Below are 18,159 nucleotides of genomic sequence, written 5' to 3' on the forward strand. Positions count from 1 at the left end.
TGCTAATATTTGGGGGGGGTCCCATTGCCTGCAGTACTAATATTTGGGGGGGTCCCATTGCTTGCAATGCTAATATTTGGGGGGGGTCCCATCGCCTGCAATGCTAAGAAAGAGCCCTTTGGGGGAGGGGGATTCTTGCAACCAGAAGCCCCCTCCCCCCTTTGGAGTGAAAAGCGGGGGTTCTCCCACTCCCCCCAACTTCTCTCGGGGTTGGGTGGGGGGGCTTCGAGACTTCAGAAACGACCCCCAGGGGGGAAAAGCGCGCTGGGAGGGTTGGGGGGGCGCCCCTCCTGCGCTGGGAGGAAGGGGGAGGAGGAGGGGGAGGGTCCGCTCGGTGGGGCTGGAGGTGGGGCGCCGCTTTCCCCTCCCCTCCCCTCCCTCTCTTGCCAGGGGAGGGAAAAGTTTCGGGGAGAGGCGAGGCCGAGGCGGGGAGGGTCTCCTGCCCAGCAGCCCTTACGGGGGGAAAAAAGAGAGACCCTCACCCGGATCCACTTCTGGGGCGCCCCCCTTTCCCCCTCCCCATTCTTTCCCCCCGGGAGGGGGGGCTGGCAGCGCCCCAAACTCCGCCAGACTCCGCCGCCTTTGTCCGCTGCTGGCAGCGCTGCCATTCTGGACTTTCAGGTTTCCCGAAACGGCCCCGGATCGCAGACACGGGACTCTTTGTCTCGGGGCCGGGACGGGCGGATCGCGCAGGAGAGACCCCCGCCCGCTCCCCTACCCCCCCCCCCAGCAGGGAAACTTCCCCGGGACGGGGGTCCCGGCTCCCCACCGCCTCCCCCTTTTTGGGGGGTCGTCGGAGCCTTCCTTCTGCCTCGGAGAGGAAAGCCGCGACCCCCGGGGGTCTCCTCCAAGTCCGAAACTCCTCCGGGACGAGGGAAAAGGCGCGGCGGGGCTGCGGGGGTCTCCGCGTCCCTCTGCCCGCTTTCCGCAGCGTTCAGACGGGGCAGAAAGACCAAAGCCCCCGTGGATGGATTTTCCCCGATCGCGGTCGGGCACGGAGGGGTATTTTTCCCTGGGCGAAACTTGGATTATCTGGGCTTGTCGTGTCTTCCTCTGATCCTGGTTTGCCCCCTGCATGAGATTTGCGGGGTCGCCGGGGCGATGAAGCGCTGCTGGCCCCTCTGGGTCCGGATTTGTCTGGTGCTGGCGGTGGAAGGTAAGGGGCTTATTCCCCCCTCCCCCAAAAAAAGAGGGGGGGTCCGCGATGGAGGAGGGGGAGGAGGGGGGCAAGGGAGTTTTCTTGGCAGAAAAAAAAGTTTTGGGCGAACTTTTTTGTGCACGCGACCCCCCCCCTTTCCCACAAACGCAGACACGCGTGGAATGCGCGCCCCCTCCCCACGACGCTTGTGGAGGGAGGGGGGAGAGTGGGAGTTCCCTGATGGATTTGTGTGCTTGTGAGGAGGGGGCACAGGCTATAATTCCCCAGGAGAGAAATAGCAAGGACCCTCCCCCGTTTTTTTTTTTGAATCGTCTTCTCCTCCCCTCTCAAAAAAAAAAGGGGAGGGGGGTTCTGGGATTTAGCAGAGGACCCCCGCCCTGCAGAGGACACCTTGCGTTCTCTCCCACTCCCCTCCCCGCACCTAGCCACCTTTGCCCCCTCCCCACTCTGTTTTTAGTGCCCCTTCAAAGCGTTTATGGATTGGCATCGATCCGCTTTAATGAAGCCCCAATCGATGCCCTTTTTTTCTGATACCAAGCAGGATCTGCGTCGCCCCCCCCCCCCAGCAAAAGGGCAATAGGGCTTTCATCTCCCAATCCCCCCCCCCCGTCAGCACCCCCCCCTTCCCCAAGTGTTCTTTTCCTACACACAAGGATTTCCCCCCCCCTCTTCCTTGCTTTTAAAGGGAAAATTGCTTCTGAAATTCTGGCCTCCAGACTGGCGAAGGGAGAAGGGAGCGGAGCGTTGTAGGTTGGGGATGATGGACCCTGGTCCTCTGGGGCGGAAGGTGGGGGCCTTGTGGGTCCAGAAGAAGAGGAGGGTTCTCCTCCTCCCCCCCCCCCCAAAGCCCATCTGTGGGTCTACTTTGCGGGGAAAGTGAGCACATTAAGCAAAGGGTGGGTTGGGGGCTGAGGTCTCTTGGAAACAGCTGGGGGGGGGCTAGGGTGTGTGTGTGTGTGAGAGAGAGGGGGGGGGTGCAGGCAAGGATCCTTTCCTGCAGAGAGAGAGAGAGAGAGAGGGAGGGAGGGAGGGAGGGAGAGAGAGAGAGAGAGAGAGAGAGAGAGAGAGAGAGAGAGAGAGAGAGAGAGAGAGAGAGAGATCTGTTTTGCAAAACGGAATTTGGTCTGTGGGATTTTTGCTCTTCCTGCCAAAAACAGAGATCTGGTTGGCCTCCTCAGGGAAACCAACAACTGCCAGATCCAACAACCACAATGCCCATCGTCCCCCCCCCCTCCGCCCCGCAATTCAGCACTTCAGGCAAACACAGAGAGGACTGGGGCCTTGAGAAGCCCTCAAATGTTTTCCCCAACTGCCTCTGCTTTGATGGGAGGGCTCTATTCTCCCTCCCTCCCTCCCTCCCTCCTTCCCTTCCTTCCTTCTCATTTTATACCTCCCTTCCTTTTTATATATTTACTTCCTCCCTCCCTTTCCTATATCTTCCTTCCTTCTTTCCTTCCTCCCTCCTTCCCTTTTTTATTCCTTCCTTCCTTCCCTTTTATATATATTCCTTTCTTCCTCCCTCTGTCCCTCCCTCTCTTTTCTATCTCTTCCTTCTTTCCTTCCTCCCTCCTTCCCTTTTTTATTCCTTCCTTCCTTCCTTCCCTTTTCTATATCTCCCTTTCTTCCTCCCTCCCTCCCTCTTCCTCCCTTTTCTACATCTCCCCCCTCCCTTTTTATATCTTCCTTTTATACCTTCCTTCTTTCCTTTTTACATATTTACTTCCTCCCTCCCTCCCTTTCCTATATCTTCCTTCCTTCTTTTATATCTTCCTTCCTCCCTCCCTCTCCTTCCTTCCTTCCTTCCCTTTTTATTCCCGCCTTCCTTTTTATATATTTTCCTTCCTCCCATCCGTCCCTTTTCTATATCTCCCTTTTTTCCTGCCTCCCTCCCTCTTCCTCCCTTTTCTACATCTTCCCCCCTCCCTTTTTATATTTTTCTCTCATATCTTCCTTCCTTCCCTCCTTCTCTCTCTCTCTCTCTCTCCCCTCTTCCTCCCTTTCCCCCCCAACCGTCCCAGGTGGGGTCTGCAGGAGAATCTCATTGAAAGGGGATTAAGAGAAGAGTTGAGGAAAAAAACCTCCCCTCCCTCCGTCTCTTCCTTTTCATCTCCACCCCAGACAGAAACCCAAGGAAAGGAGGGGAGGGGGGGGGAAAGAGACCCTTCCCCACACCCTCTCCCAGCTGGGACCAAAGGTTTCCCCCCCCCACTTTAGCCCAGGGGGGCCCCAGTTGCCAATTGCAAACTTCCCCAAAGCTGCAAAGGGCTGCTGGAGATCAAATCCACACACACACACACACACACACACACACACACGGAGGGGGGGGTGGTCTTGAGAAGCCCCCTCCCCATTCCAGTGTCCAGATTGCTTCCTTGCTTGAAAGGCGGCCTAGGAAGACCTCAAGTGAGTTTGTTGTGTTGTGATCAGGCCTTTCGGCTGGGGATGATGGGATTGTGGGCTGTGGCTTCTGCTGAGGGTTGTGGGGCTGGGGCAGGGGGCTTAATCCTGCATCATGGTGGGGGGAGGCGATTCCCTGCTGGGCTTTGGCCGGAGGACCTCCTGTCCCATCGTCCTGGGCCCTCCCGTGTTGCGTGGACCATCGTTCAGGATTCGTATTGGGGATTCCTCCTAATGGAGGGAGGCCGTTTGAACAAACCCTGATTCCCGTCTGGGTAGTGGAGTACCAGGCTCTGTAGAGAGAGTCCTTGACTTAACAAAAATTCATTTAGTGACGGGTTCGAAGTTACGTCGTCGCTGAAAAAAAGAGACTTTTGACCTTTTTTTACACTTACAAAACTGTTGTGGCGTCTCTGTCGCTCAGGTGTGCAAAATTTGGATACTTGGCAACTGACTCGTATTTATGACGGTCGCAGTGTCCCGAAGGGGGGGGAGGGGGTCCCACCATCCCCTTATTGCGACCTTCCGACAAGCGAAGTCGACGGGGAAGCCGGATTTGCTTAACAACCATGGTGACTCGCAGAAACGAGGGCAACGATTCAGTTAGCAACCGTGGGACTCACTTAACATCCGCCGTGATTCGTTTAGCAATTGTGGGACTCACTTAACATCCGCAGTGATTCACTTAACAACAGGGCCAAGAAAGGGGGTTAAAATGGGGCAAAACTCACTTAATGACTGTCTGGCTTTTCCATTGTGGTCGTAACTCAAGGACCACCTGTGCTTGGAGCACGCACACACAGACCAGTTCAGCTACTGGGATTCCCCAGGCCATTGATTCATTCTTGATTCGACTGGCCTACAGGCCGTCCTCAAACTTACGGCCATTTAACGACGGTTTGAAGTTGCAACAGTGCCATTTAACGACGGTTTGAAGTTGCAACAGTGCCATTTAACGACGGTTTGAAGTTGCAACAGTGCCAAATGAAGTAACTCCCTCCTGGTCCTCGCACTTACAACCTGCCTTTGTTTAACGACCATTCAGAGTCACGGTGGTGCTTGAAGGAAGTGAGTCAGGGCCGGTCCTCACCGTTATGACCATTGCCGCCTCCCTGCAGTGGCGGGATCCAAATCCCCCATCCGACTGGCGGGTATGACCCCCACTGCACCCTTCCCAGTGAGTCTTTCAACAAGCCAAGCCAGTGAGGGAGCCTGGATTCGCTGAACGACCGTGCCGAAAAGGTCACAAAATTGGGTTGTGGCTCAACAACTGCTTTGCTTAACGACGGTTTGTCGTTTCGGTCCCCATTCAGATCGTTAGCGAAAGATTCCTTCTTTCCGGTTCCCCTTGGTTGGGCTAATCAAAAGGTTCCCGGAATGGCATTCCTGTGGGGTTGGGGATGATGGGCTCCTGTGGGCCTGGCGCATGGGTTATCTCGGAGAGGCCTGGGCCCGCTGGAGACCCCCGTGAGCGTCCAGGGGTCTTGGGAACAGCCGAGAACCGCAGAAGGCAGCGGCTTCCAAAGTCAGCCGGCGGATTCTGCATCTAATCCCTCTGCTCCTGGGCGGGGGGGGGGGGGCATCCGTGCTCTATCAAAGGCAGAATCCCCCTCCCCTTTGCAGCCCCCAACCCTTTTGCGGCTCCCGTCTTCGCATGGCTGCCTCCGATGGGCTTCCCAGGCCTCCTCGCAAAGCTTGGGAGAGAGAGGGGGGGGCAGCGTCTTCAACGGGGCGCCCCCCCCCCAGGCTTTGGGTAGAGGTGGGGGGAGGTCCTATCTTCCCCAGAGGGAAGGGGGTCTCCAAACTTGCCGGCTGGGGAATTGTGGGAGCCATAGAATTGGGATGACAGAGGTTTGGAAGGGGACCTTAGGGGTCATCTAGTCCAACCCTCCACCCGTGCAAGAGACCCTACACCGTTTCTGACCGAGGGCAGCCCAGTCTCTTCTGGAAAGCTTCCAGAGATGACCTTCCGAAGGCAAGTTGAAAGTTTGGCCCGCTTGGACGCCTCTGGTTTCACAGCCGGGGCCTAGTGGTTAGAGGCGCCTCTCGCTCCCCTTCCTTGGAATGAAACCCCTCTTTCAACCAGGGATGGCTGAAGCCATGGCCTTCCCACAACACAGCCATTAAACTTGGTGTCCACGGGAGGATTGAACCGGATGGGTGAGCCCAGCGCTCCAGATTGTTTGTGTGTGTGTGTGTGTTGTGAGTGCGAGTCCAAAAACGCAACCAGTTTCGGGAAATGAACTCTTGTCTCCGGCCTTCCCTTCTCCCCGCTGGCCGGACTCCAAGGGCTTTCGCTGGATGACCCTGAGGCCGCCGGCCTTTGAGGGACAGGAAATCCCCATCTCTGGGCGCCGCTCGTGACTTCATCCCCACCCAGCGCTGTCCGCTGGCTCTCGGCCTCTCCCCCCCGCCCCTGAATTCCCACAATTCCCACTGCCGGCATGGCGGTATGGATGCTGGAACCCTGCGGTTGGGAGGGGGGGAGGGCCCTGCCTCCAGCTCCCCTTGTTGGGAGGGGTGCGATCCCGAGGAGGGGGGCCTTCAATTTCCATCCGAATAGAGCTGGAAGGGAACCCTGGGAGTTGAAGTCCGGACATCTTCAAGTTGACAAGGTTGAGAAACACTGTCCTAACCACTGCTGGGGAATTCTGGGAGTTGAAGTCCGGACATCTTCAAGTTGACAAGGTTGAGAAACACTGTCCTAACCACTGCTGGGGAATTCTGGGAGTTGAAGTCCGGACATCTTCAAGTTGACAAGGTTGAGAAATTTCCATTTCAGACCCGCTTCTTAAAATATCCAGTCTCTTCTTTTAATCAAAAAGCCTCCAGGGATGGAGCAGCCACAGCTTCTGGTGGCAAGCAGTTCCACTGGTTAATGGTTCTCACTGTCAGCAAATTTCGTATTGCTTCTCTCCCTGGCTTAGTTTCCCTCCGTTGCTTCTTGTCCTCTGGTGCTTTGGAGAATAATTTGACACGCACCCCCTCTTCTTTGGGGCAGCCCCTCAAATACTGGGAGACTGATACCGTCTCCCCCCGCACCCCCCAATCAATTTCTTCCTTATGGTTTCATCTCCAATCATCCCAGTTGTTCTCTTAACTTTTTCCATGGTGTCAACATTTTGTTTATTAAGGTGGGGACCAAAACTGGATGTAACATTCCAGGCGTGGCCTTACTCAGGGTTTACAACATCCGTGGAAGTTGTCCAGAAAGGCTTGGCCAAGTGTTGGCCCAGGATAGGGAGTGAGGTCTCCTTCCTTGGGAAAGGGGCCGGATTGGAATGGCGGGGGTCTTCAAATTTGGCCCCTTGGGAAGTCCCAGAATGGCTGGAGGATTTTAGAAGTCCATACCTCTTCAAGTGGTCAACGTTGAGGGACATTGGATTAAGCAAACCCTTCTCTGCACCGCACCAGAATGGATGGTTCTCCCTTTTCACAAGCCTGGGGTTTACCACCTTCTACACCTGGTGTTGTCAACTCAACAACTTGGCCTTGGGGGGGTGTCCTACTCTCCAGGACTTCCCAGGAGGTGACACCTAGCTGGGCCCTTGCGATGGTCAACGCTACTTTGATGGAGAAGATGTGTCACCTCCTCAAGAACCCCCACCTCCATCCCCCACCATTTCCAGATGGTTTTCATCTGGTCTCCAACTTCCTGGGTGAAGTTCTTGAGAAGGTTGGAGATCTTGCGGTTCTCCGGGAAACAAGGGATCCCGGTTGAATTTCAGACCTGGGTGTAGTCCGGAGATGTCATGATTGGACTTGTGGATGACCTCTGGTGGGTTGAGTTGGAGGCGGACGTATTATGGAGTCACCGTTGATTGCTGAAGACCCTAGAAGACTCACAAAGGTGATGAAGGCTCTGTAGGGTAAATCTTAGGATGAGTAGTTGAGGGAGCTACGTATGTCTAGCCCAGTGTTTCTCAACCTTGTCAACTTGAAGATGTCTGGACTTCAACTCCCAGAATTCCCCAGCAGTGGTTAGGACAGTGTTTCTGGGGAATTCTGGGAGTTGAAGTCCAGACATCTTCAAGTTGACAAGGTTGAGAAACACTGGGCTGGCCTATCAAAGAGAAGGATTTGGGGAAGGGAGACATGGTCACTGTCTTCCAGGACTTGGGGAGATGTCAAGGAGAAGAGGAGGTCAGCTATTCCCCAAAACAGGACAAGAAGCCATTGATGGAAACCGGTCAAAGAGAGATTCTATTAGAAGAAAGGAGAAATATCCTAACAAGGAGAACAGTTGACCAACAATGGAATGGCTTCCCTCCAGAACCTGTGGATGCTCCATCATTGGAGGCTTTCAAGAAGAGATTGGACAGCCATTTCTCTGAAATAGAAGAGGGTCTCCAGCTTGAGCAGGGGGCTGGACTTGAAGACCTCCAAGGTCTCTTCCAGCCCAATGTCCCTATGAAGTTGTGTTCTGTTCTATGACCCCTGGTAGAGGCAGGACGGAGGTGATGGACGTATTATGGAGACACCACTGATTCCGTTGGTTGATGGAGTCAGGATGGAGGGAATGCGCTCATCCTTTTCCCCTTTAGTGATCAGCTTTTGATGTCCTTCATCATGGCGTCCTTCTGGGATTTAGGAGTGGAGAATATGGAATGCCCCGGTTCTTCCCTTTCCTCCTCGTTGTGGGGTGACACGGGGCCTCCACATCTGTAAGAAGCCACCAGGAGAGGTCATCCTCTCTGGCCTTGGGTTTAGGAACCCCAGATGGCTGGTGGCTGTAGAGTTGATCCCAGATGGCTCAAGAGATGTTCTTGAGATGTTGTTCCACCGTCTTCAAGACTCTTGGAGTCTCTAGATGGGGGAAGAACAGCTTGGAAACCAACCTTGAGATGGTCAGGAGGCTGCATCTCAGCCACCTTCAGTAACACGGGTTTCCCACGAAGGGAGCAGGACGCGAGGTGGTCCTGGGTGCTCCCTGAGCTGGGCGGTTTTCTTGTAGACGTCGCATGACCCAACTAGGGAACATCCTCAGTGCTAGAAGGGAATGGGATGTGGGGAGAGGAAGAGGAGGAGGAGGAGAAAGGGGAGAGGAGGGAGGGAAGGAGGAGGAGAGAGGAGGAGGAGGACTGTGGGGTCCTTAGTGCCTTCTGAGCTGGGGGTTTTCTTGCAGATGTTTCGTGACCCAACTAGGTAGCCTCATCAGTGCTTAGAGGGAGGAGGATTTGCATCGTCCAGCACTGATGATGTTCCCTAGTTGGGTCACGAAACGTCTTCAAGAAAACCACGAAGCTCAGAGGACCCCACAGTCTCCTTCCTTCCCTCCCTCTCTCCCTCCCTACTTCCTTCCTTCCTCCCTCCTCCTCCTCCTCCTCCTCCTCTTCTTCTTTGCAAGCCCCATTCCCTCCTAGCCCTGATGATGTTCCCTAGTTGGGTCGTGAAACATCTGCAAGAAAACAACTAAGCTCAGAGGACCCCCAAGGACCCCTCAGGTGAACCCTGAGCTCCGGATATCCTCCGTCATTACGAGGAGGACCTTCCTGGACCGAACTGACCGGCCGGTTGAGGTCCTCCTGGAGGTTGGAGCTCCTGTGGAAGAAGGGCAGGTGGGCAGCTGAAGCCCAAAGGGCCTCGTCCGGACTTTCCTGGCCCACCAACGAGACTCTTCCTGGGCCACAGGAAGCCCCCAGTTCCCTCCTGCTTCACTCCCCTCCCCTCTGGACCACTGCAAGGCCTTCTGCTGGGGGCTGACCTTGAAGGCCCTTTGGAAGTTCTGCTAGAAAGGGATACGGTGCTGCTTGTTCTACGTAGTCCTCGAACGTACGGCCGTTTGGCTCAAAGGTTTTTAAAAAGGCAAAGCTTTTCACCCTTAACGGCTATCGCAACGTCCCCCTGGTCGCGGGATCAAAATCCGGCCGTTTGGCAACTGGTTCGTACTTATGACGGTGGCCATGCCCTGGAGTCACGTGACAAAGGCATTAGGAAGTCCAGGTTCACTTAACGACTGTGCGACCGCAAGCGATTCGCTGAACGACCATGGCAAGGAAGGTCGCCAAACGGGCCCAAATCCACTTTAACGACGGTCTCGCTTAGCCACGGAAATTTGGAGGGGCTCGATTGGGGTCATAAGTCAAGGACCTCAGGCAGTTCTCGGCTTACAACAGTTCATTTAGTGACCGTTCAAAGGAAAAAAGTGACTTACGACCATTTTTCACACTTAGCGACCGTCACAGCCTCTCCCGCAGTCACGTGATTTACGATCCCTTTTTTGGGACCTTCGGGCAAGCCAAGTCCATTGGGGGGGGAGCCGGGTTCGCTTAACGACCGCGTGACTCATTTAAGAGCCGCAGGGATTCCGTTAACCAACAGAAAAGTCGCGGTAAAACTCAGTAGCTTTAACCGCCTAAATTCTGGGCGTAATTTGGGGGTCGTAAGTCGAGGACTGCTTGGTGTCTCTCAAGCTGGCTTTCTGAGGGGCTCCCTCCCCCCCCCCCAGTGGGCTCTGCCATCTATCGGACGAGATTCCCTGGTGGGATTTAAGGGCTTCTCGAACCGCCAATCCCGGAGACTGGTGGACTTCAACTCCCAGAATTCCCCAGCAAGCATGGTGGGGGGGAAATCACAGGGGTGGGGCAGATACTCCCCCCCCAATCGGTCCCTGGTGGGTGGGGTCATTTGCATCACAGCCGGTTGGGGAATTCTGGGAATTGAAGTCCTCTTATTCCTCCCAGCAGCCCCCTGGGCTCCGGATAGAACCCCTATTTACCCTCCCCACGAAGCCTGGGGAATTCTGGGAGTTGAAGTCCACGAGCCTTAAAGGGGCCACGGTGGAGACCCCCTGAATGAAGAGGGATGGACTTCAACCCCCAGAATTCCCCAGCCAGCTTTGCGACTATTTCCAACTGTTTTCCAAGCGTTACAGCAAAGCTGGCTGGGGAATTCTGGGAGTTGAAGTCCACGAGCCTTTAAAGGGGCCACAGTGGAGACCCCCTGAATGAAGCCAGCCTTCTCTGGGTCCCTTATTGCCTTATTCCACCCATGGGTGGGTGGGTGAATCTGTCCTGGGGGGCCCCTCCCTTCATTATCCAGGGCGTGGTCCCCAACGTTCAGACAAGAATCGGGCGGCCTGGCAAACTGGATCCAGCATTGCCCACCTCCGCGAAGGGAGAAGGTGGCACAGCTGCCAGGCCAGGCGGGAGTCAGGGGTGGGTGGGTGGGTGGCAGGCTTCAACCTGCCTGAGTTGAGGGAGGGTCTGCGGCTTCTCTTCCGGGGGGGGGGAAGGTTGTTCCTGGGGAATCGGTTGGCCCAAAGACGCCCGCCCACCCGACCTCTGGTGTAAGACGGGACGGCTGTTACGACGTGCCAGTCAAACACGCTGGGCACCGTGCCCAAGATTTAATGAGGCAGCGTTGCTGAACGAAGGGCGCGGCTGCTTCCCTCCCTTCGCAGGCTGGAATCTTTAGGGGGGGGGGAGGGATCCAGAGGGGTCTCTTGACCTCCCCCAGGGGGGCACAGAGACGGTTTGGGGGCCCCTGAGCCCCTCACCCACTTTCCCTAAGCAGCCCGGGAAGCGTTAAGCTGGCAACGGCTACCAGTCGTACATCTGGGGCGGATTTGGGCAGGAATGAGAGTCGGTCGATGGATGTGGGGAGCAGGAATGGCGGTGCACTGGAAGGGGGGGCGGAACCAGTTCCAAATTGAATTTGGGGGGGGGGGAGGGAAAATTAGGATGGAGCCTGAAAGGAGGGAGGCTGCATTGCCAACCTGGTGCCCTCCTGCTTGAAGACCCAGGAGTGGAGGGGTCTCTATTAACCGCCCCCCACTCCTTTTTGGCTTCCTTCCTGCCTGTTTCGGTGGGGGGGGGAGTCCTCCTTAGCCTTATGCCGCCCTGTAATTATCCCAGCATTCATTTAGCCGGTGGGTGGGGGGATACACAGGGGAGTCTGGTTTTTAAGGAGGAGGAGTCTTTAAGGGAGGGAGGGGTCTTTAAGGGAGAGTTTTTAATGAGGAGGGGTCTTTAAGGGAGGGAGGGGTCTTTAAGGGAGAGTTTTTAACGAGGAGGGGTCTTTAAGGGAGGGGGGGTTGATGATGATGCAAATCATGCCAGTCTGGGCATCTGATAAAGCGTGGCAAGTATGCCCCCTTTACGATGGGTGAACTACAACTCCCAGAATTCCCCAGCCAGCAGAGCTGGCTGGGGAATTCTGGGTGTTGCAGTTCACCCATCGTAAAGTGGCCCATTTTGCCCACCCCCCACAACAACCACCAAGGGTAGCAACCACCTTCAATCTTGCCCCCTCTTTGGCTGCCTCGCAGCCTTCCCCTCTCAACAACAACCTTGCGAGGCAGGCCACCCCCCCATTTCTGAGGCTCTCCCGCCTCCCCAGCTCAGGGAGGGGGCTTGAGGCTAGGCCGGAGCAGCACAGCTGAAAGGCTGGGGAGGGGGCTTCTCCTTGGTGGTCTTGATGGGACGAGGGGCTCCCTCCCTCCAGCCTGCGCCCCCCTCCCCAGGAGCAGAAGCATGGCTGGAAGGGGGAATGGTGTATGCAGAGGTGGTGGTGGGGGGGCTCGGCTGGCAGGGTGGGGTCTGTTTCCTGCCACTGGGCGGCAGCTGTTTGGGGAAATGACGCCCGTCCGGCTTTTTATAAATATTCCCCCACCTTTGACCCTCGGAGAGCCGGCGGCGTTCCCAGGATCCTGGGCAAGGGGAGGGGGGGTTTGCAGCCAAGGCTGTGGGGTGGGTGGGGGTCTTGCAGGCATGTCCCTGTGCTGGAGATTGACAGACAGAGTGGGGTGGGGAGGGGGCTTCCTCCCGGGCTGCTGAGGTGAAGTAGGGAGGGGGAGATCCTGCATGTGGGACCCCTTTTCCCTCCCCCTTGGAATCCAGACAGCCCCTCCCCTCCCAGATGTGATTGACGGCTTTGTGGGCGGTGCCAATCCTTGCTGCCCCCCCCCCTTTCCCCAGATGGCAAAAACCTCCGGAGGGTTTGCCAAGAGGGAAGGCGAGCAGAAATCGAACCCGGGACACCCCAGGAAAAACACACACACACACAGAGGTGTCAAGCTTTGAATTCCTCATTTGCATCGCCCAGAACAGGGAGGGGTTTTTTAATTAATTGGTGGAAGGGAGGGGGGCAGATGGAAATGCCCCACCAGCAGTTTCCCCCCCCCCCCCCACTGCTTTGTGGTTTCCTGACTCAGGGAATTCTCCGCGGGGAGATGGGGAAATGCGGAGATCTAGAAAGTGAGCCAAGCCAGAGAGGAGAGGAAGTTGTTGCGTGAAGGCCGACCGCCTCCGTCGCAGGTTGGCCCGGCGGGAAGAAGGACCCGGCCGATGGCGTAAAGTAAATATTTGGGGCCTTCGCCCGTCACAAGGCGTCCTCGGCTTAACGGCCACAGTCGAAACCCCCCCCTCAAATTTCAGCTGCTAAGCGAGACAGTGGCGAAGCGAGTTTGGCCCCGTTTTACCACCTGTTGCCAAATGGATCTTTGCCGTTAAGCGAATCCGTCTTTCCCGTGGACCTAAAAGCCTGGAGATGCTTTTAAGAGGCCCGTTGGCGTGAGGATTAGATTTAGTTTTCCACCGTCGTTTTAAAAGTTTTTAAAAGTTTTTGCTACGTTCCTAAATCTGCCTTTGGCAGGGCAGGAAACGCTCTGCAGAGCGTTGATATGAACCCCAGGCAGGGACTGGCACCCATGGGCATTCAGGACGGGCACCATTTCAGATGGGCACGGGTGGGCATTTGGGATAGGCAACGATGGACATTCGTGATGGGCACCGATGGGCATTTGGGACTGAAGGTATTCAGGACGGGCACCGTTTCAGATGGGCATTTGGGATGATGACTGATGGGATGGGCACCATTTCAGATGGGCATTCGGGGCTGGCACTCACGTCTCCTCCTCCTTCTTTCAGAGAACCTCATGAATACCAAATTCGAGACCGCCGACCTCCGATGGACCACTTACCCCGCTGACGATGCCCAGGTGAGGGGGGCGACGAGTCTACGATCTCCCCCTTAAGAGTCTGTGGGCTGGGAACGATGGGACTTGCAGTCTGTGGCCCCCTGGGGGTGGGTGGGATGGTGAAGGGGAAAAAAAGGAACCCAGGTGAGACTCGGGATTTACACAATAGCGCAGGTGCGACAGGAAACTCTCGCTCGCCTCTCTGGTTCTCGCCAGGTTGCCAAATGGGGCCACGCCAATTTCGGGAAAACCACATTTTGCAGAACGACGGGGAGCCGTTTGGCGCCCCCGGCAATCGTGGGGTTGCGCAAGAGATCGCCAGCCGGGGAATTATTTATTTTATGTTTTGTTGTCATGAAAGAGAGGGGGGAGCAAGGGGAACCCAGGGAGGCCCGGCGGCTCCTCACCGTCCCCGTGTAGACATTTGCACAGCCGAATCCGGGCACCTCCCGGCTGCCTTGATTAAGGATAAATGTCAGCTCCGATCCGGGCGGCTGGTTTTGAAAGCGGAGACAAAGCCGGTCGGGTCCCGTCAGGAAGACGAGCGAGGAGGGCGGATACTCACCCGCCGAATCGTTCCACTTTCCTCCCCAATTAAAGTCGTAGAAAGAAAGGAAAAAACGCGTCGTTCTCAAAGATGGATCTTGTCACTTTTACTCAAGCCGCCGGGCAGCTGCCTCAAGGGCATGTCGATCAAATAAATAACAAGCCCATAATAATAAGAGATAAATAATAAAAGAGGTCGCAAAATAGATAATAATAAAAGAGGATTATAATAATGAAAGAGTTGGAGTGCTGCGGTGGCCTGGAGGCGGAGCTGTGGCCTCCCGATCAGGAGGCTGTGAGTTTGATCCCAGCTAGAGGCAGCTATTTCTCTCTCCGGGCACACTGGGAATATATTATCTGCCGAACAAAACTCCGCAATGGCAACAGGGAATGGCATCCGGCCACTAAAACACTCAGCTAGCTCCATCTAGTTGCCTGGACTCCACGCCGCAAGGGATTATGGGGTTGTTAAAAGATGAATAATAATAATAATAATAAAGGCTTGGAGTCCCCTGAACGGTGAGATGGGAGGCAAGTTATTCATGCAGGCAGTCTCCAACTTACAACAGTCTTGTTTAGTGACCATTCAAAGCAGGGAGGGGGGATTGCTGCTGCCATTACTGCTGATTCGGTGCACACGCAAATTTTGAGAAAGTGGGGTTTGCGGAGAGGAGGAGGAGGACAGGGGGGGGTCCTTGGTGCTCTCTGAGCTTAGTGCTTCCCTTGCGGACATTTCGTGACCCAGCTAGGGAACATCATCAGTGCTAGAAGGGAAGGTGGAGGAGGGAGAAGGACTGAAGGGTCCTTCGTAAGTAATACCAGGGAGTGTGGGATTTGGTCCCTTTTCATGTACAGTGACCTGCCCTGCCAGACATGGTGGGAAGGGTTCTTTTCCCCTTGGCATTTTCTTGGTTAGAGTATAGTTTTCCCCTTGAATGTTTGTCTGGTGTTAATCCTTGCTTATCCGATTTTCTCTTTCGGTGGGCTCCTCGGTGCTCTCTGAGTTTAGGGCTTTCCTTGCGGACATTTCGTGACCCAGCTAGAGGACATCATCAGTGCTAGAAGGGAGGAGGGGTTGCTGAGCGGAGGAAGGAGAAAGGGAGGAAGAGGAGGGGGGACCTTGCTGCTGCCTCCCCCCCCACCCTCGCTGGTCAGGGACGAAGAAAAGACCACAGAAACGATCAGATAGTTTGTCTTTCTGGACCACAGGAATTCTGGCGACCACGTCCTGGACAGCAAGGGCTGGGGGCAACGTTGGGAAGCAGCTTTAGGGACCCCTCCCCTTCGTGTCCCGTTCAGCTCCCCTTCGTGTCCTGTCCTACTTGGAAGGAAGCATTCCCACATTGATGGCACTGCTCGTTCGCCCGATATCACTGGATCTAGTCCAGGCAGGGAACGAGTGGTAGAATCTGAGAGACGGGGGGAGTCAAAAGAGAAATTAGCCTAGAATCCCCACATAGCCACAAGCGAACAAAGTACAGCTCCCTCCCCCCCGCTTGAATTCCATTGACCCTTATCTGACGTTCAACAGGTGCCAACAATTGAGAAAATTCCTGTGCGGAGGCTTTCAGCAATAAAGCCGTTTAGTTAGAAGATTCCTGCGCATGGACTTTCAGCAATAAAGCGGTTTAGATAGACAATTCCCACGCTAAAACCCTTCCGAACCCCGTGGGCTGCCGTTAACTCTGCCGCCGTTTTTGTCCTCACAGTGGGAAGAGATAAGCGGGATGGACGAGGAGCAAAACAGCGTCCGGACCTTCGAGGTGTGCGCAGTGCACCAACCCAACCAGAACAACTGGCTGCGCACCACCTTCGTTCCCCGCTCGGGTGCCACCTACGTCTACGCCGAGCTGCGCTTCACCGTGGTGGAGTGCTTCTCCATCCCGCGAGTCACCCGCGCCTGCAAGGAAACCTTCAACGTCTTTTTCTACGAGGCCAACGTCGACTTGGCCTCCGCCACCTTCCCACCCTGGATGGAGAACCCGTACGTCAAGGTGGACACGGTGGCGGCCGAGCACCTCACCCGCAAGCGTCCGGGCACAGAGGCGTCCGGGAAGGTGAATGTGAAGACGCTGCGCGTGGGACCTCTCTCCAAGACGGGCTTCTACCTGGCCTTCCAGGACCAGGGGGCCTGCATGGCCTTGCTCTCCGTCCGGCTCTTCTACAAGAAGTGTTCGGCCGTCACCGTCAACTTCACCCTGTTCCAGGAGACGGTGCCCAGGGAGCTGGTCATGCCAGTCACCGGGCAGTGCGTGCCCAACGCCATCAAGACCAGCTCCCGCCCGCTCAGCATGTACTGCCGGGAGGACGGGCAGTGGGCCGACCAGGCCATCACGGACTGCACCTGCGCCGCTGGCTACGAGCCCTCGGAGGAGAGCACCAAGTGCCGAGGTGAGGAATCGGGCATGGGGTGGTGGGGGTGGAGGGTGGGCAGAAGGGCTGTTGGGAGGGGGGCCCTTGTCTTGGTGCTCGCGCAGGAGATCGGACGCTACCGAAACTGTTACCGGGAGTCCTTGGCTGACGACCACGATGGAGCCCCACTTTACAACCTTTCTGGCCATGGTTGTTAAGTGAATCCTTGGAGTTGTTAAGGTTGTTAAGTGGATCAGCCCCCCCCCCCGTTGACTATGCTTGCCAGGAGGCCGCAAAAGGGGCTCATGCAACCGTCATAAATACGAGTCAGTCGCCAAGCGTCTGAAATTTGACCGGGATACTGCAACAGTCGTGAGGGTGGGGTGTGGGGGTTGGACTAGATGACCTACAAGGTCCCTTCCAACTCTTGTTAATTCTGTAAAGTCTGCAAAACAGTCCCGTTTTAACTCTCAAACGATTATTAAATGAAGGGTCGTAAATCGAGGATGACCCGTAAGCTGGATTAACCCCAGGCCTTTTGTTCCTTTCCGGAAGCCCCTAAGCAGGGGGGGGATGAAGCGGACCTCCCTTTTCCGGCCTCTCTTTCCAGCGGACAGGTAGACTGCCTCTGCAACTGGAGGTTCTCCACAAGGACGATCCAAAGCATCAGGAAGGAGAGGAGAGAGGGGGGGGAATGTTTCTGCCCTCCTGGGGGGATTCTGGGCCTTGACCTTTGACTCTTCCCTGGGAGGGTGGCGTTTGGGGAGGGGTTTTCCCTGGAGAATTTCCTTCCCCCCCCCCTCTCCCTCCCCCCAATGCTAATTTCCTTCTCCCATTTTTGAAGCCACAAGTCCTACAAGCAATTTCTCTTTTCTGCTCATCCGCCGCCGGCCCATGGGGGGGGGGGAGCATTCCTGCCCCCCGCCCCAAGAGGAGAGCAGGGTGGGGGTCAGGGCAGGGCTGGCCCCACCTGTAGCCCAGATGCTAAACGGAGACTCTCCACGGCTGGCAGGAAGGCGCAAGAGTGGGGGAGACCCCTCCCCAAATAACCTGCTTCCCCACTTGTAGGCTGTGACGGGCTGAGGGCCGCCGTCTCCCCCCCTCCCCAGCTCTTGCAGCTGTTCTCGGCCTCTCTCTCTCTCTCTCTCTCTCCCTCGTCCGGCAAGGCAGGGTGGGGGTCTCGGATTCCCACCCACCCACGGGCAGGCAGACGGGATGGAAGCCCCAAGAATGCCAACTATCCAGAGGTCAAGGGTATCAGGCAGCCAGGGGGGGTGGGGGGCGAGGGGAGGGGGAAGAGAGCTGGGAGCAGATTGCTGTTGGCAGAAACCCCCTTGGAGACCCCAGCCGGAGGAGAGGGGAGGGGGTCTCATTGTTTGCCCTCCTCTGGTTGGTCTCTGGGGGCTGGGATGGGCCTCCCCTCCCCCAGTCACCCCCTCCCCTGCCAGAGGAGCCAGGTCTTGGTGAGGGGGGGGGGTTCCCTATTCTTAGGACATTCATAAAGGGAGGAGGGGTCCCACTCTTAAAAGAAGGCACCATTCTCAAGCAGCCTGGCTGCTTTTGGGGGGGGTCTTAATTGGTGGCAGCCCCCTTTGGGAGGGGCTTACCCAGAGCACGGGGCATGTTTTGGGCAGGGTTCAAAGGTCAGCCTTTCTCTGGGTATATTTATAGGGTCTCCTGCTTGAGCAGAGGGGTGGACTAGAAGACCTCCAAGGTCCCTTCCCACCCGTCCTCTTCTGTTCCAACTGTTCTTTTTGTGACTTTCTGAAGTTATAACAGGACTTGG

General features: G+C 56.2%; 1 protein-coding gene across 1 annotated transcript in view; it reads left to right on the forward strand.

Moving 5' to 3' along the window:
* Positions 1 to 411: 411 nt before the first annotated feature.
* EPHB4 (EPH receptor B4) overlaps positions 412 to 18,159 on the forward strand; it is a 32,880-nt gene continuing 15,132 nt past the window's right edge. Inside the window, exons 1-3 of the mRNA XM_032235651.1 lie at positions 412 to 1,156; positions 13,426 to 13,496; positions 15,731 to 16,412. Of these exons, the coding sequence (XP_032091542.1) occupies positions 1,102 to 1,156; positions 13,426 to 13,496; positions 15,731 to 16,412 (808 nt within the window). The 5' untranslated portion in view covers positions 412 to 1,101. The remainder of the gene's footprint in view (positions 1,157 to 13,425; positions 13,497 to 15,730; positions 16,413 to 18,159) is intronic.

This window comes from Thamnophis elegans, chromosome Z (genome assembly GCF_009769535.1).
Source record: "Thamnophis elegans isolate rThaEle1 chromosome Z, rThaEle1.pri, whole genome shotgun sequence".
NCBI classification, from domain to species: domain Eukaryota; kingdom Metazoa; phylum Chordata; class Lepidosauria; order Squamata; family Colubridae; genus Thamnophis; species Thamnophis elegans.